Here is a 13,335-nt window from a genome sequence, read left to right on the forward strand (position 1 = left end):
AGTAGTTTGCATATCTGTTACGAACCTATCATTATAGGAGGAAATGGTCTTATTTATTTATTTAGTTTGTTGTTTCCCTCTGTGATATCTGTTACGTACCCATCTTTTAGTATTTGCCTGGTCCCAAAAATTTTAATGCCGTGAGCGTAATTGAGCTATTTACTTTTGCTAAAAGAATACTGTTGTTAAAAAGTTAAGAGGGTCTTTACTACATAAATATTTGAAGATTTCTTTATGAAAAAGTAGCTAAGATTCCTTTTTCGTTGTCATCTGTACAGACAATATGCATGAGATATAGACATGGAAAATGAACTGCCAGTAATCCCACTGCCATATGCCAGCATATTATCCTTAAACATTGTCTTTAACGATGGATGACGATTTTAATGCTGTTTGATAAAATGAGCATCCTTGAATGTGAATCAGGGAATAACTGGATTATGATGCCATTATTTGAATTAGACAAAGATGATATATCTCATTGGAATGTATGTGGAATCTTTTCATAATTTCAGGTAATTTTTTACATTAAATTGCAGAAAAAACACACATGGATTTCTCACCTGGAAGGCTGGCCATTTTTTGGAGGAATCCTCGACTTCCAGAGTTGGGCAAAAAATGAGAGTAATTCTGTGTCATCCTCATGGTTCTGCATGCTTCAAGGCATCAGCTTTTTACCAAGATGAGCAATTGCAGAGAAAGGGACAGGGAGGTACTACCTTGGGGCACAGATGGAGGCACTTTCAGGGTGAGATCAATAGCGTCCCCCATCAGCTAGCTACTCACCCACACACCCTAAAATTCAGGGCTGTACCTGTCAAAAAAATCATGAAAGGTCAAGAAACCTTACATAGACTAGTTGTTTGCTAGTTAAAATTATGAAGTTAGGTCTCATTGTCTGTCCCCAGGGTGAAGCATCAAAGGAGAAGATAACTGATGCTAGTTAAAAATATGAAATTAGAAAGCAGGATGAGCTTTCTAGGGACAATTGCATTTAGGTGAACTGGAGCACCACTGAGAACTTTAAGGAGCAATGTGATCTCTCACAAGCCTACGTGTGGGTTTCATCATGCATGCGCCTCATTCATTAAGTCTAATAGGTGACACCAACCACAAGTGTGACTTAGTCAACCTAAATAACATGTACTTTTCTTATCTCCAAAGAGGATTTGGCACAAACCAGAAGTTTACATTTACTGAAAGGTTTACCTCGCAATTTCATGACTACTTTCATCTGGGTCTTGCTTTTGTTGGTGAAGACTGTACAGAACCAGCAGAATCCGGATGTGATCGCTTAACAAATGGGTGTTTTAACAGCTGAGCAGCAGAGGGCCTATCTTCTGGATTGACCTGTAAGCACTTTCTAATGAAATCATGGGCCTCTATGGATAAGGAGTTAGGGATATTTGGCAGTTCACCATGACCAATCTTATAGAAAGCTTCTATCTGCAACGATAGTTGTCAGAAAGAAAAACAATTAGACCATGAAAATACTTAACAGAACATGCAAGTTTGTTCCACTAATTGATTTGTATGAATGTAATCCAACTCAAATTCAAGCAAAACTCCTGGTTAAAGTTGACTGAAGACAGACTATTTGATGGTCAAGCAAATAGAATACACACCCATTCTAGATTGCGATAAGGAGGATGACGCGTCAGCATCTCTAAAACAGTGCACCCAAGGCTCCATATGTCAGCTGAAGGCCCATATGGCTTGGTCTTCACAACCTGTGTTTAGAATTTTTAATAAAAAAATTCTCCATAATTGAGAACATTCGGTGTCTGACCATCTTAAGACCATGTATAAATGTCACAGACAGACAGCAGAAAAGTGGCAATAGGCATAACAAATAAAATGGATAAGGTTAACATTTGTATTTCAGTTCAAACAAATATTGATCATGTAAATGAGCATCAGCAGAACATGTCACTAAATGTCTTGATGTCTTTAGTGTTCTGGCAGTGCTTTCAATTGTGTCAGCTTATCATGCACTGTATTTCATTACGTAGTTATTTATCATGAAACCAAAACTTTGTTCCTAATTTCAGCAACAAATTCAATCTAATTCTTAATTGCAATTATTTTTTTGTAGTGACTTACTGAATTTATTAGGACAATAGAAAGAGGTAAATTTAATCAATAAGGGCAAACTTGGTGTACAAGGCTCCAATCAATATGGGATCTCGGGAGGATCCATGTCAAATTAAAAGAATATCTTCTATAAAAAGGTCTTAAGGATTTGATCAGCTGAACATCGAATTTAGAAATAAATTTGAAACTGGTTTTTCTGCATTTAAGTATGTCGAGAGAGACTAGCAATTCTGGTGTATTGCAAGAAATCAACATCAGTCTCAGTGATTCAGGCTTTTTTTTTTTCACAGCATCAAGTGTGAATCAGCAAATTCTTATCCATGTTTAACCAAGTTCCATGTAAATGCACAAAAACAACTTCAACTTGAGAGAAGATACAAAGTTACTTGGCTTCAATACTCGACCATTATTTTTTTCCATTGTTACCCAACCAAAAACTACTTTGAGACTGACACAATACTCTTTAAATCATTGGAACTGTACATGATCTTTCACTAGGTGATAGCAAGATTTAAATGTCTGTTACTGATTCATGTCCTTGATTAAACTGATACAAAGGTACTGGTACCACCACCCATACCATGTGTCATTATGTGATGGTATAGTTGATGCTGATCGGAAGTTCAATCACCTTTTTATTTCATTTTTTGTCTCAATTATTCTTAATATATCTTTGATGTATTTTGAATGATACCACAAAAATATAAAATAACTCCTGAAACACAAGTTCATTAACTATATGTCTGTTCACAAGTCAATATGCCATATCTTTTCGGCATGGTCCCTGCCAATACCAAAACAAATACTGTGGTGTATTCAGAGGTTTGTGGCTTGAGGACAAGCTTATAATTTTGTAAAACCCATAAATCATATTTTCCCTGATGACATTTGGAATTAATGGTGGGATTAGCTAGATATACATTGATCTTGGTTGGATATGCATGGTCCTTGTCTAGATTAATTCCTTACAAATCTAGGTTGGATATGTGACTTCCTAGATTAATCTGTGTGAATTCAACCTTAGCCAATATTCACTTGGATATAGACTAAATGTACATGGATCTTGGTGAAATTAACATGAACTTAAGTTGGATCCACAAGGATCTAGTTTATATTGTATGGATCCAACCAAGATCTGCATAAATTTGGGCTTGATATGAATAGATCCTATCTAGATTCAAGTAGATCTACACTTGAAGTGCATAGATCTGACCTTAGCTAAGAAACCTTACACATGTCATTCAAAAGCAAAATAAGCACAAAAAACTAGAGAAATAACTTCTGAGTTACCTTATTTTCGTTCTTCCATGATTCAAGTTGGATTTGAAAAAAGAAATATTCTCTAGAAAAGAAGGCTTATGAAGGAGAAAGAAAATGTTGGAAAGGGGAAGTTTGGAACGAAAATGGGTGGGAGGAATATGGGTACTGCACAGCTTATCACCGATAGGGTTGCCTTGTTGGTTGAAAACCAGGCTTACAATCTGGATTTCTTGGCTTAACGAATAGTACCCTGTTACGAACTGGCACCACCTGAGAAGATTCAATCCAAGTACTGCTTTGTTGTCATCCATGGGTCAAACTGTTTCACAATATTTCCCATTGCTTGCTCATTTGCAGAAACTTGTCATTTCACTTAATATGATATTCAATTAAAAATTTGGCATTAAATTGTGGGTGCAGTTTAGACCACACCAGCTTAATATGTGCAATACAGACATTTGACAGGAAAATTTTGTTATAGGTTGTTATCTATGCTATCATAACCAGAAAATATAGTTATTTTCCCATAAAAGCAAAATGTCAAAACTACTGGTTCCCGCCTTCAATTGCAAATCACTATATTGTGAATAAAGCAACTAACTGTTGGTGGATACTTCATGGTAAAGCTAAAGATTATTTTAAATGAACTCTTGAAACAAAGGTTATATAAGTTAGAATTAACTTGCAAATTTGTCTTAATAACTAAAATATTTTCTTCAAGTAGAGCATTGACAAATTTGTTGCACATCCTATGTGGAAAAGTTGAATTGCTATTATATGAAAATATATTGAATAAAAGGCTACAGGCTACCTCTGGGGCCATCCAATATACAGTTCCTTTGCACGATTTTGCCCAATTCAACTTAGATATCTGAAAGATGCACAATATATCAATACAAAATGTTAACTGCCCTTTAAACTCATAAAATGCAAAGATCAAGAGACAAGAAAGACCTCTTTTGCCAGGCCAAAGTCAGCAAGCTTCACTGATCCATTTGCATCAACCAAAATATTTGCACACTTGATGTCTCTGTCAATAGAAGGAAAATATACAATTTTCTTTAAAATGAAAATTGAAAACAACTGCTTGAATGCTCAGAGAAATAGAAATATAGAAGGCCAAAATTACAGAAAAAATATGGATTACGAGACTACGAGAATCAACACAAACATACTTTGCCAGTTTCTCTACTTTAAGTGAAGGTCGCTTCAGATGCCTAGATATATCCAATTAGGAGAACATTTCATAATTAATGCCTATATTGAAAATTTTGAAGTACCCAAATGCTAAATGTGTTTGTTTGTATGCAGGGTGGTAGACACAACTTATTGCACAGAAACCTAATACATGTAATTTTCTACAATGCCGAATGGTTGTTGCAAGCAAACATAAGAATCAGGATTAAAAAAAAAGATTTTATAATACATCTCAAGTCGTGTGCTTTCTAATAAAAGCTGGCCCTAAAGAATTTTCTTTCTAGTTGCACAAAACAAGGCTCCAGTCTTTCATACTATCAGATCCTGAAATATGGACTGAGATACCTGCATCTGATATAAGAGACCTGTTGCAGAAAGAATAACAACTCATGTTCTTCATGGAACTTATTGACTTGAGTGGAGGACATCCGCTGTCCACAAGTAAAAAAAATGGACCTTTTTTGTGGTTCTAGGAAAAGTTTCATGTTCACCTGTGCACTACGTTTTGACCATGTAGATAGTTCAATCCTTCCAAAATTTGCCTGGTGTATGCAGAAACTTGGGAGTTCTGCAAATGATACTTCTGATAAAGTGAAACTAAGGATCCTTGAGTAGCAAGTTGAAGGAAAATGTACAATTTTGAAACATCCTGCAAAAAATCACATGAATATTTGATAATCAATTATCATCATATAGCTGGCCACACTTTCTAAAGATGAAATTGTATTGGCCACACTACATATAGGATAGAATTTTGCTCTTTTGCTTATGCTGTTCAAACAATTCTTTAATGGTATAACAGGTTTCATAAATGGTTTTGTGATGTAGCATCCCATATCATTCAAAGAGTTAAATGGTTCAACACTTCGAATACCCATCCATGTACCTCACCAATTTGGCCAGAGTCAGCATGTAACTGGATTGGAGAACTATGTTATTAGAAAGATATCATCCTAAATAGACATTACAAGTGTAATATTACTGTATTGTTCAAGACAAAAGCAAAATAGTAGTTTGCACCCAGAAAAAGTTTTCTCAAGCCACCAGTTGTTACATGCACTTTTGTCGGACTAGCAAGTTGCATTTTATGTGGTTGCTCAAGAAGATTGAAGAACAGAACCACCTAAAAATATTCTTTTACTACAACATCTAGGAAATTTTGGCTTATACGATGATAATAAGGATCTTTGCTTGCCACCCTCTTTTTAAAGTTAGAACATAATTTAATTTCTTTACTGACCCATTTCTAGCCCAACTTGTTGCATGGTCAAGATTTCTCTGCATTAAGGTTTCAGTATCGCTCATATCTCAAAAAATCAGCCTGATTTCTGTGCATTAAAGTTTCATTTTACTGATTCTTAGCCTGGATGCAACAAGGGTTTTTTTCTCAACTAATCCTTGAGTTTTCAATATTTAAATCAGTAGCAGTTATAAAAGGTGTAATAATCGTTATGACACGAAGAAAATAGTTGCCAGTAAATAGACAGCTATCCATGGAAACTTTGTTATGCATAATAGACTATTATGAACAATCAAGAGTCAATTAGCATCATGTTACAATTTAGCCTCTTACTGTTTCACAGCTAAGCAATATGATACACGTAACGTCACTGAACTATGAAACTAGTAGACTCTTGTATTTTTCAGAGAGCTGTTATTTATAATCCATACCTAAACAATTACACTTTAAAGTCGTTCCTAAAAGGCCGAGCCTTGATACCACTGTAAGATTGCACCTCTGCAACCTAGATGAAGAGGTCACAAGTCATGGAAATAGTCATTCTGCTTGCAAGGGTAAAGCTTTGTATCTTGACCTTCCTCATTTTATGTTAGTGGAAGTCTAATACACTGGGCTGCCAATTTTTGATTCATAGATTTTAGGATTAGCTAAATCTGATCGGCAGATTCTATGAACCACACAAGTGCCTACAGTGTTCTTGCAAGCAATAAGAAGAATTTTTTGGACAGGTGGACAGTATGACTCATCTCAAACTAAAACTGAAACTAAGAAATCTAGTTCTTTTCATCTATTCATTAACTAGTGAGCAAATTTATAAGATGAACAATCAAGTGATTTCATTTAAAAATATGATAAACACCAAAATTATATGAGTATATAATTCAGAAAGTACATGATCAAAATAAGGGTCGACTTTGCCATGAGCACAGAGAAGTTAGTAAGAGCTCAAAGAAAACGTGGCCTTCCCCAAAATTTTCAATAATTACTGTTGTTCTTTTTCGTAACTGTGGAGTACATCAGGATAATTTCATGAGTAAAAATATATGATCCAGAAACATGCATAACTTGGGTTAAAAATCAATTTAGCAGACTGGACTTTTGACTTCTAATTAGTTGTATCAATTTAAAGAACCAGATTGTCAGCTCACACCATCCTAGGCTGTCTTCTTTAACTCTTACATATGTGCAGCATGTTAAAACCATCTAGCAGGCATTATGCAAAGAAGAGTTTGATACATTTGTCACATTAAGATATGGACAGTAAGGATGAAAACAAACAACACTAAATGTAAGAGAACTTTGGTTTATTTCTTTTAAGCAAAACGATAGAAAAGAATAATAACTTTGTGTTCCATATATTTACATCTTGAAGGAGGAGATTTTTCAGAAGACCAAATTTATCACATTCATCATATTTCAGGCTTAGCATCTCCATATTTGATGCATCAATCAAGAAGAAATATTAATACAGGCTAAAATCAGACAAAAAAAATTCAGATGACCTTTTATTTACATACCTTGTCCATGCCATAAAATTGAATTAGATTTTCATGTTCAAAACGACACAAGAGTCCAATTTCCTGAAGGCAAATGAGTTGATATTAGAACAGAGATATGCTACATACTACAGAAGTTATGTAATCTAGGAAAAACTAGTAAAGCTTCAAGTGCTCAAGTAGAAACTGGATAAACATCTTTTTGCGACATATGACAGGAAAAATGTTTCTGCAGCCTAATGGTAGAATAAACGTCATAAAGCCTCACCTGCTCCAGCTGATAAATACATTCTTTGGCATCATTTCCTTGGTCAAGCAAGGAGACTTCTTTGACAGCAAGAAAAAATCCATCACTGGAAAGATGAATTTGATAGGAAAATGAGATTTAGGAGACTCTGGTAACTATTTTAGTGCAACGCTAACGTAGAAATACTTTTAACATATTTGAGTAAAACTGGAAAATTTTGAAATAATTTCTTTATATGAAGAAAAAAGAAAATATCCCATTCTAGAAACTTACCTGTTGGCATATGATTCAGAAGCAGGATGAGAGGGACAAATGGCAATGCCTTGCCATCCTGTCCCTGTTCATATGCCCAGCAAATAAGCATACAGGTAACAGTAGAAACTAAGGAAAAGTGCTTCTTGTAAAGAAGTTAATTTGTACGATATGAGAAGCAAAGCCAGTAGCTTGGGATGTTATCCAGAAAAGGTATATTAGAAAGACCACAGAATATACAACAGAAAAGAAAACATAATGGACCACTAATAATTTCATCAAATATATTTTGGTCAATGAACATGGTTCAATTAATTCAAAGAAAAAGCAAGTATCCAATATTGTAATGACTACAAGTTCTCTGTGAAGATGCCTCATGTTTTTTACAGCATCATGCGGTTTACATATTGTAGTAAAGGTTGAGGTTTTAAGAACAATATACTCTGTTTTACAAAGCATAAAAGATCATTGTTAAAGCTCCAATATTTCATACATATACACATATATAAAGTATGTTTAAAGAATTACAGCTATAATTAAAACCCAATATAATAATTTTCCTAATAATTAGATGTGAAAAAGTGATAATAACATGCAGATGCAGCTCATAATTGTTGTAGGTGCTAGTAATGCAACAGAAGAATCTCTACTTACGCACTGATAGCCTCATACACCGTCCCGAACGAGCCGCTTCCTAGTCTACCGCCTCTTGTCCAAGACTTGATGCTCCTCCTCAAAATTGCATTAGGTGAGACGGTAATCACCGCCACAGCAGAAGAGTCACTGGCGCTGGCCGAAGTCGACCCAGTAAGCTCTTTGTCTGTATCCCCCGACCTCAGCCTCAATTTCTCCCCATCGTCGCTCATCCCATCCTCTTCAGAACCAAAGGGCCTCCTCTCCAAGCAAGTACTCGTAGCGGCATCATTACCGTCATCATGCTCAGGGGCTGGACGTTCCTCTTCCTCGCCGGAAGCAAAAGACCTCACAATATCCCAAGTCGAGGTCCCGTCGTCGACATGAGGCAGAGAGATCGGCGGCGGAGGGTTGAGAGTCAATCTCGAAATCTTATTCGGAAGGGTGATCTCCAATCGCTTAAACCCTCGTCTAATACCTTCAACGCCTCTTCTAGTGCCAATAGGAAGCTGTCTTTTGTCCCCGGCCTCATCATCGACGACTAGCGTCCGTCGGTCGTCAATAGCATCGAAAAAATTGGAGGCTGCTAAGAGAGTGGGCGGCGACCGAGAGAAGGAATCGCGGGAAGGGGGGAAGAGGAGTAGGTCGGAGGACGAGCGGGCCCTTCGCGCCTCCTCCCAGACGGAGGTGGGGATGGCGAAGTCCTCCGGGCCGGAGAGTCCGAGGCTGCGGCAGATGAGGTCGACCTCGCCATCGACACCGCCCATCCGGAAGCTCGTTATGGTGGAGTACGCGGCAGCGGGAGGGTGCGGATCGAAGTGGGTCGAGAGGCGAGGGGATTCTTCGCCGGCAGCGGCGGTGGCGGGTTCGTAGTGGACGTTCTTGATCGCGTTGCTACGGCCCAACCTTCGTCCGCTGCCACTGCCGTCGCCGCGCGACCTCGAGCTCTCGCGCTCCATGCCGTGCGCGCTCGCTTCTCTCGAGCTCTGTCGCGTGGTGGCCTCGTTGGGCTCGGTTTGACTCCTGCGGAGGACGCGGTGAGGGCGGAGGCCATCTCAACACCCCAACCCGGACAACAGCCGACATTTTTTAAACGCGTCGCCTTTTTTTATTTTTATTTTCTTTTCGCTGGTCGCGCTCGGCTGGAGATTCTCCGCGCGTCCTTCGCTCACGAAACCAACATTCTGAAATCACCCGGGAAATAAGTCACGCGTGACGTGTCGCCTCTCACTGGCCAGGCAGAGGCTCACTCCCTGAGCTCACTGCATCGGCTGTGAGAACACGTCGACCCCGACAAATTCGGAGGTGATTCAGCGCCTCGTGCGTAGTCCGCTCTTCGATTCCCCGCGTGCCCGTGACAAAATCACCGCGTAGGTCCCCCCCCCCCCACACGTCACCCTCGCGGAGCAACTCGGTCAACCCATCGTGTTTTATTTGCCAAAAGCGATTAAAGAACAAAAAGACCGGGTAGCTCTTGCCGGTCTCTCACTCTCTCGACCTTCACCGTAAGGCGATGGACCCCGCATATCCAATTCGGATGTTACCGTCGAATTGGTGAGGCTTATCGTCTCGTGCTTTTCCTACCTTTTCCCCCCCCCCCACCGTGTCCTCATTAAAGCAAGAAAATGGAAAAAAAAAAAAAATTCTAACCGGGCCTACCTTTTCCCCCGTGGCATATAATCCTCGATCGAGTTGAGCCTTACACAATCTTGAATAGATCAAACTCGAAGCGAGCTCGAACTCAAATTCTAAGTGTGCAGAAACCCCAACTTATAATGATGTAAATAGATGAGGTGGCGAGGAACGAAGAGGCGATTTAAATGGAGATAATCCCATTAGATTTAAATATAATGCTACGGTTTAGATGGATATAATCCAATTAGATGTACATACCTGATATTTATCATATTGTTTATGTTCAAAATTAAGTCAAAACATTTAAGAGGCTTAACCACGGAACTAATTAGTTTGTTGCGATCTCAGAGGAGCCAAGTTTGAGTTGAATTCATGCTTGAATTCAAGTTTTTCATGACGTTTGTGGCTCTACGATCACAACGTGTCAACTTTTTATTATACGCGCCTATCAGTTCAGTAATATGCCACCTATTATTGTTATTGTAACATCCTATTTTTAATTCCACTAATATTATATATGTATGATTAAAATAAGATATTATTTTTTGATTTACTACTACTATTAACGATAATATAGCGAAAAGCAGGTAAATTTGAAACATATTAGCTTACCAACAAAACGACATGGTTTCTCCTAATGATGTTTGATAGGTGTACATAGTTAATAATTACTATGTTTGATAGGTGTAAAATAGTTACTATGATGTAATAATTCATTAAGTATAAATCTCTATAGTTTTATTTAGGTGACTATGCATGTAACGCATATAACGTTTCAAAATCATATTTATAAAACTGCTTATGGCAGCATCATCTTCTTGTAGCCTCTTTAGAAATATTAACCTCCTAACATAACATTTGTCTAGTTAAGAAGATCAAATTTTGATTTAAAATAAATTGGAGCACATATGTGGGAGAGTATGTTATAGCAAATACAATAAACAATTATGATACATCTATGAACTCTCATATGTCTCATTATATATGCACACTCACATCATTTGTCGTATCTATGCATAAAATATTTCATCATATACATTTCTTCTTATTATCTTTTTTTTTTTTTTTGACAATATACAACCTTATAATATGATAAATGCATAAGAGATAAAAGTCTAAGTCAAAGAAAATTATAAAATGCTTATATGCAAGAGTAATTCATAGTATATATAATAAAAAATCATAATACATATATGAACATATACACCATGAATCATAATATTATATATATATATATATATATATATATATATATATATATATATATATATATATATATATATACTCCTATGGTACATGTCATATTATATATGTATATTTTTACATCACATATAACATATATGTGTACTTCCATATCATACGTCTTAACATATATAAAAATTATTACATCATAACATATATATGCACTTTCAAGCTTCATGTCACTGTTAGGAACGAGTCGGTACTAAAAGGAGGGGGTGAATTAGTACAGCGGTAAAAATTACGTCAGTTTGAAAATCTCGTTGCGATTAAACCCATTTCGGAAGATGTTAACTTGAAAGCATATGGAAGAGTGTAGTGGATGTAAAGCAAGTAAAGAAGGATAATTTGCGGTAAATGTAGATTGCAAGAAGTAAATGCAAACCAAGTTATAGTAGTTCGGTCGTCATGACCTACATCAACTTCACCGATTTCTCTTCCGTCGAGGCCAACGGCATTTACTAACGATCTTCCTTTAATAGGCAAAGATCAACCTCCTTCTTACAACTCTATTATTTTTTTGCAGGTTCAGGAGAGAACCTTTACACCCCCTTTTTACAAAACTTCCCTCACACTCTCCTTTAAAATTGTCTCTAAACTTTAGGAGGAGGAACTCTATACTTTATAAGGGTTTTCAACTCTAGAAATACAGAGTTTTTATTCATTTTTCTTGCTTTTTAATGCAGAAATAGCTAGGGTATTTATAGACCCCAAATGGCTTCAAAAATGGAGTCAAAATTCAAATCCCCTAAAATTCAAGGTACGGGCGGTACCACCGTCTTCAATCTGACATTGGGCAGTACCATCGCCCAATCTAGCGGTACCACCACCTAGAAGACTGTGTCTAGGCAGTACCACTGCCTAGACTGGCGGTACCACCGCCTGACATAGTCTCGGAGATTGTGCCACGACGGTTTCACCTGTTTGGTCACTATTTGGGCCTTTCTCTTAGCCCAACATAGCCCAAACTTGGGCCCAACTGTCCCCTAATTGGGTTGGCCCAATTCTAATCTCAATTATATGCTAACTATAAATTTTAAGATATTCACTAAGCTAAATAAAGTCCGTAAGTCTAGGTTTCTTTCGGTGAGCTTCCGACGATCTTCCGACGAACTTCCGACGATCTCTCGGCAATGTTCTAGCGAACTCACGGTAAGCTCCTGGACTTCATGATGATCTTATTAGTGAGTTTTGATGAGCTTAAGTTCTTGGACTTCTCGATTAATTCCGGCAGAACTTTCGATGAACGTTCGGACTTTCGACGAACTCTCAAACTCCTAACGAAATCACATTCTTAACTCCGGGATTTCATTTTACTTTATGCCTTGCTATCATAGTTAATCCTGCACACATAAAATCCTACTTCAATCTAGATAATTAATACTAAGTTAATCAGATGTTGTCCGGCATGTCATTGGTTCATCGACGTCTCGTCTAATTGTTCGGCGCATCGTCCTCTCTTGCGGCCTATTGCCCAATCGGCCAGTTGACCTCCGCAACTCCAATTTCCTTAGTGCAATATCCGCTTTCTTAGCCCGATGCCCGAACTCATGGCCCGAAGCCTTCTATCGATACATGGATTGATTCTTTGGCTCGACGTTCAATCTTCTAACATGTTTTTCTCCGGCCCAATATGATTCTTCCTGCTTTAATTGTCTCTCCCTAATCGAAGCATCCTGCATCACTCAAAACGTAGATCAAATCATAAATACCATCAATTGGTTTCATCATCAAAATCTGAGATTCAACAATCTCTCTCTTTTTTATGATGATAACCAATTGATGATGAAGTTAACCTTAACTCCCCCTATCAATATGTCATATTGATATAACTCTTGGATTCAAAAATTCAAGCAATATGTTATCATAAACTTATACATAACATCATACTTCTCCCCCTTTGTCATCAACAAAAAGGAGAAGTGCAACTTTCAAGTGTTTAAGATATAATGTCAAACATTGTATTTATCATCATGCAATTTGTAAGCTAAAAAATTTAGCAAGTATTACATCATATTAGAACATGTAAGCTAGCCGATTTT

At 37.4% G+C, this 13,335-nt stretch overlaps 1 protein-coding gene across 4 annotated transcripts; it reads right to left on the bottom strand.

The window, feature by feature from the left end:
* Positions 1-418: 418 nt before the first annotated feature.
* On the bottom strand, positions 419-9,481 carry LOC135595149 (mitogen-activated protein kinase kinase kinase 1-like). Of its 4 annotated transcripts, none has more exons than XM_065085692.1 (10): positions 8,441-9,481; positions 7,556-7,640; positions 7,309-7,371; positions 5,043-5,200; positions 4,309-4,384; positions 4,166-4,225; positions 1,626-1,730; positions 1,210-1,446; positions 720-808; positions 419-630 (listed from the first exon to the last, which is right to left on the bottom strand). In XM_065085692.1, the coding sequence occupies exons 1-8, from the start codon at positions 9,376-9,378 to the stop codon at positions 1,231-1,233; spliced, it is 1,701 nt and encodes a 566-aa protein (XP_064941764.1). In that variant the 5' UTR covers positions 9,379-9,481; the 3' UTR covers positions 419-630; positions 720-808; positions 1,210-1,230. The 4 variants fall into 4 exon arrangements, with proteins under 4 accessions (XP_064941764.1, XP_064941763.1, XP_064941762.1 ...); XM_065085691.1 differs by having other exon boundaries at positions 419-649; XM_065085690.1 differs by having other exon boundaries at positions 720-814.
* Positions 9,482-13,335: the final 3,854 nt, after the last annotated feature.

This window comes from Musa acuminata, chromosome BXJ1-10 (assembly GCF_036884655.1).
Source record: "Musa acuminata AAA Group cultivar baxijiao chromosome BXJ1-10, Cavendish_Baxijiao_AAA, whole genome shotgun sequence".
Taxonomy (NCBI): domain Eukaryota; kingdom Viridiplantae; phylum Streptophyta; class Magnoliopsida; order Zingiberales; family Musaceae; genus Musa; species Musa acuminata.

What these genes read in the sequence shown, in the direction of transcription:
- LOC135595149 (XM_065085692.1), bottom strand. Translation starts at nt 9,378, where the DNA reads ATGGAGCGCGAGAGCTCGAGGTCGCGCGGCGACGGCAGTGGCAGCGGA. An exon ending in AATTTTATGGCATGGACAAG is followed by an intron (nt 5,201 to 7,308) that starts GTATGTAAATAA and finishes GATTTTTTGCAG; the next exon opens with GATGTTTCAAAATTGTACAT. An exon ending in GGTCAAAACGTAGTGCACAG is followed by an intron (nt 4,385 to 5,042) that starts GTGAACATGAAA and finishes TTCTATTGACAG; the next exon opens with AGACATCAAGTGTGCAAATA.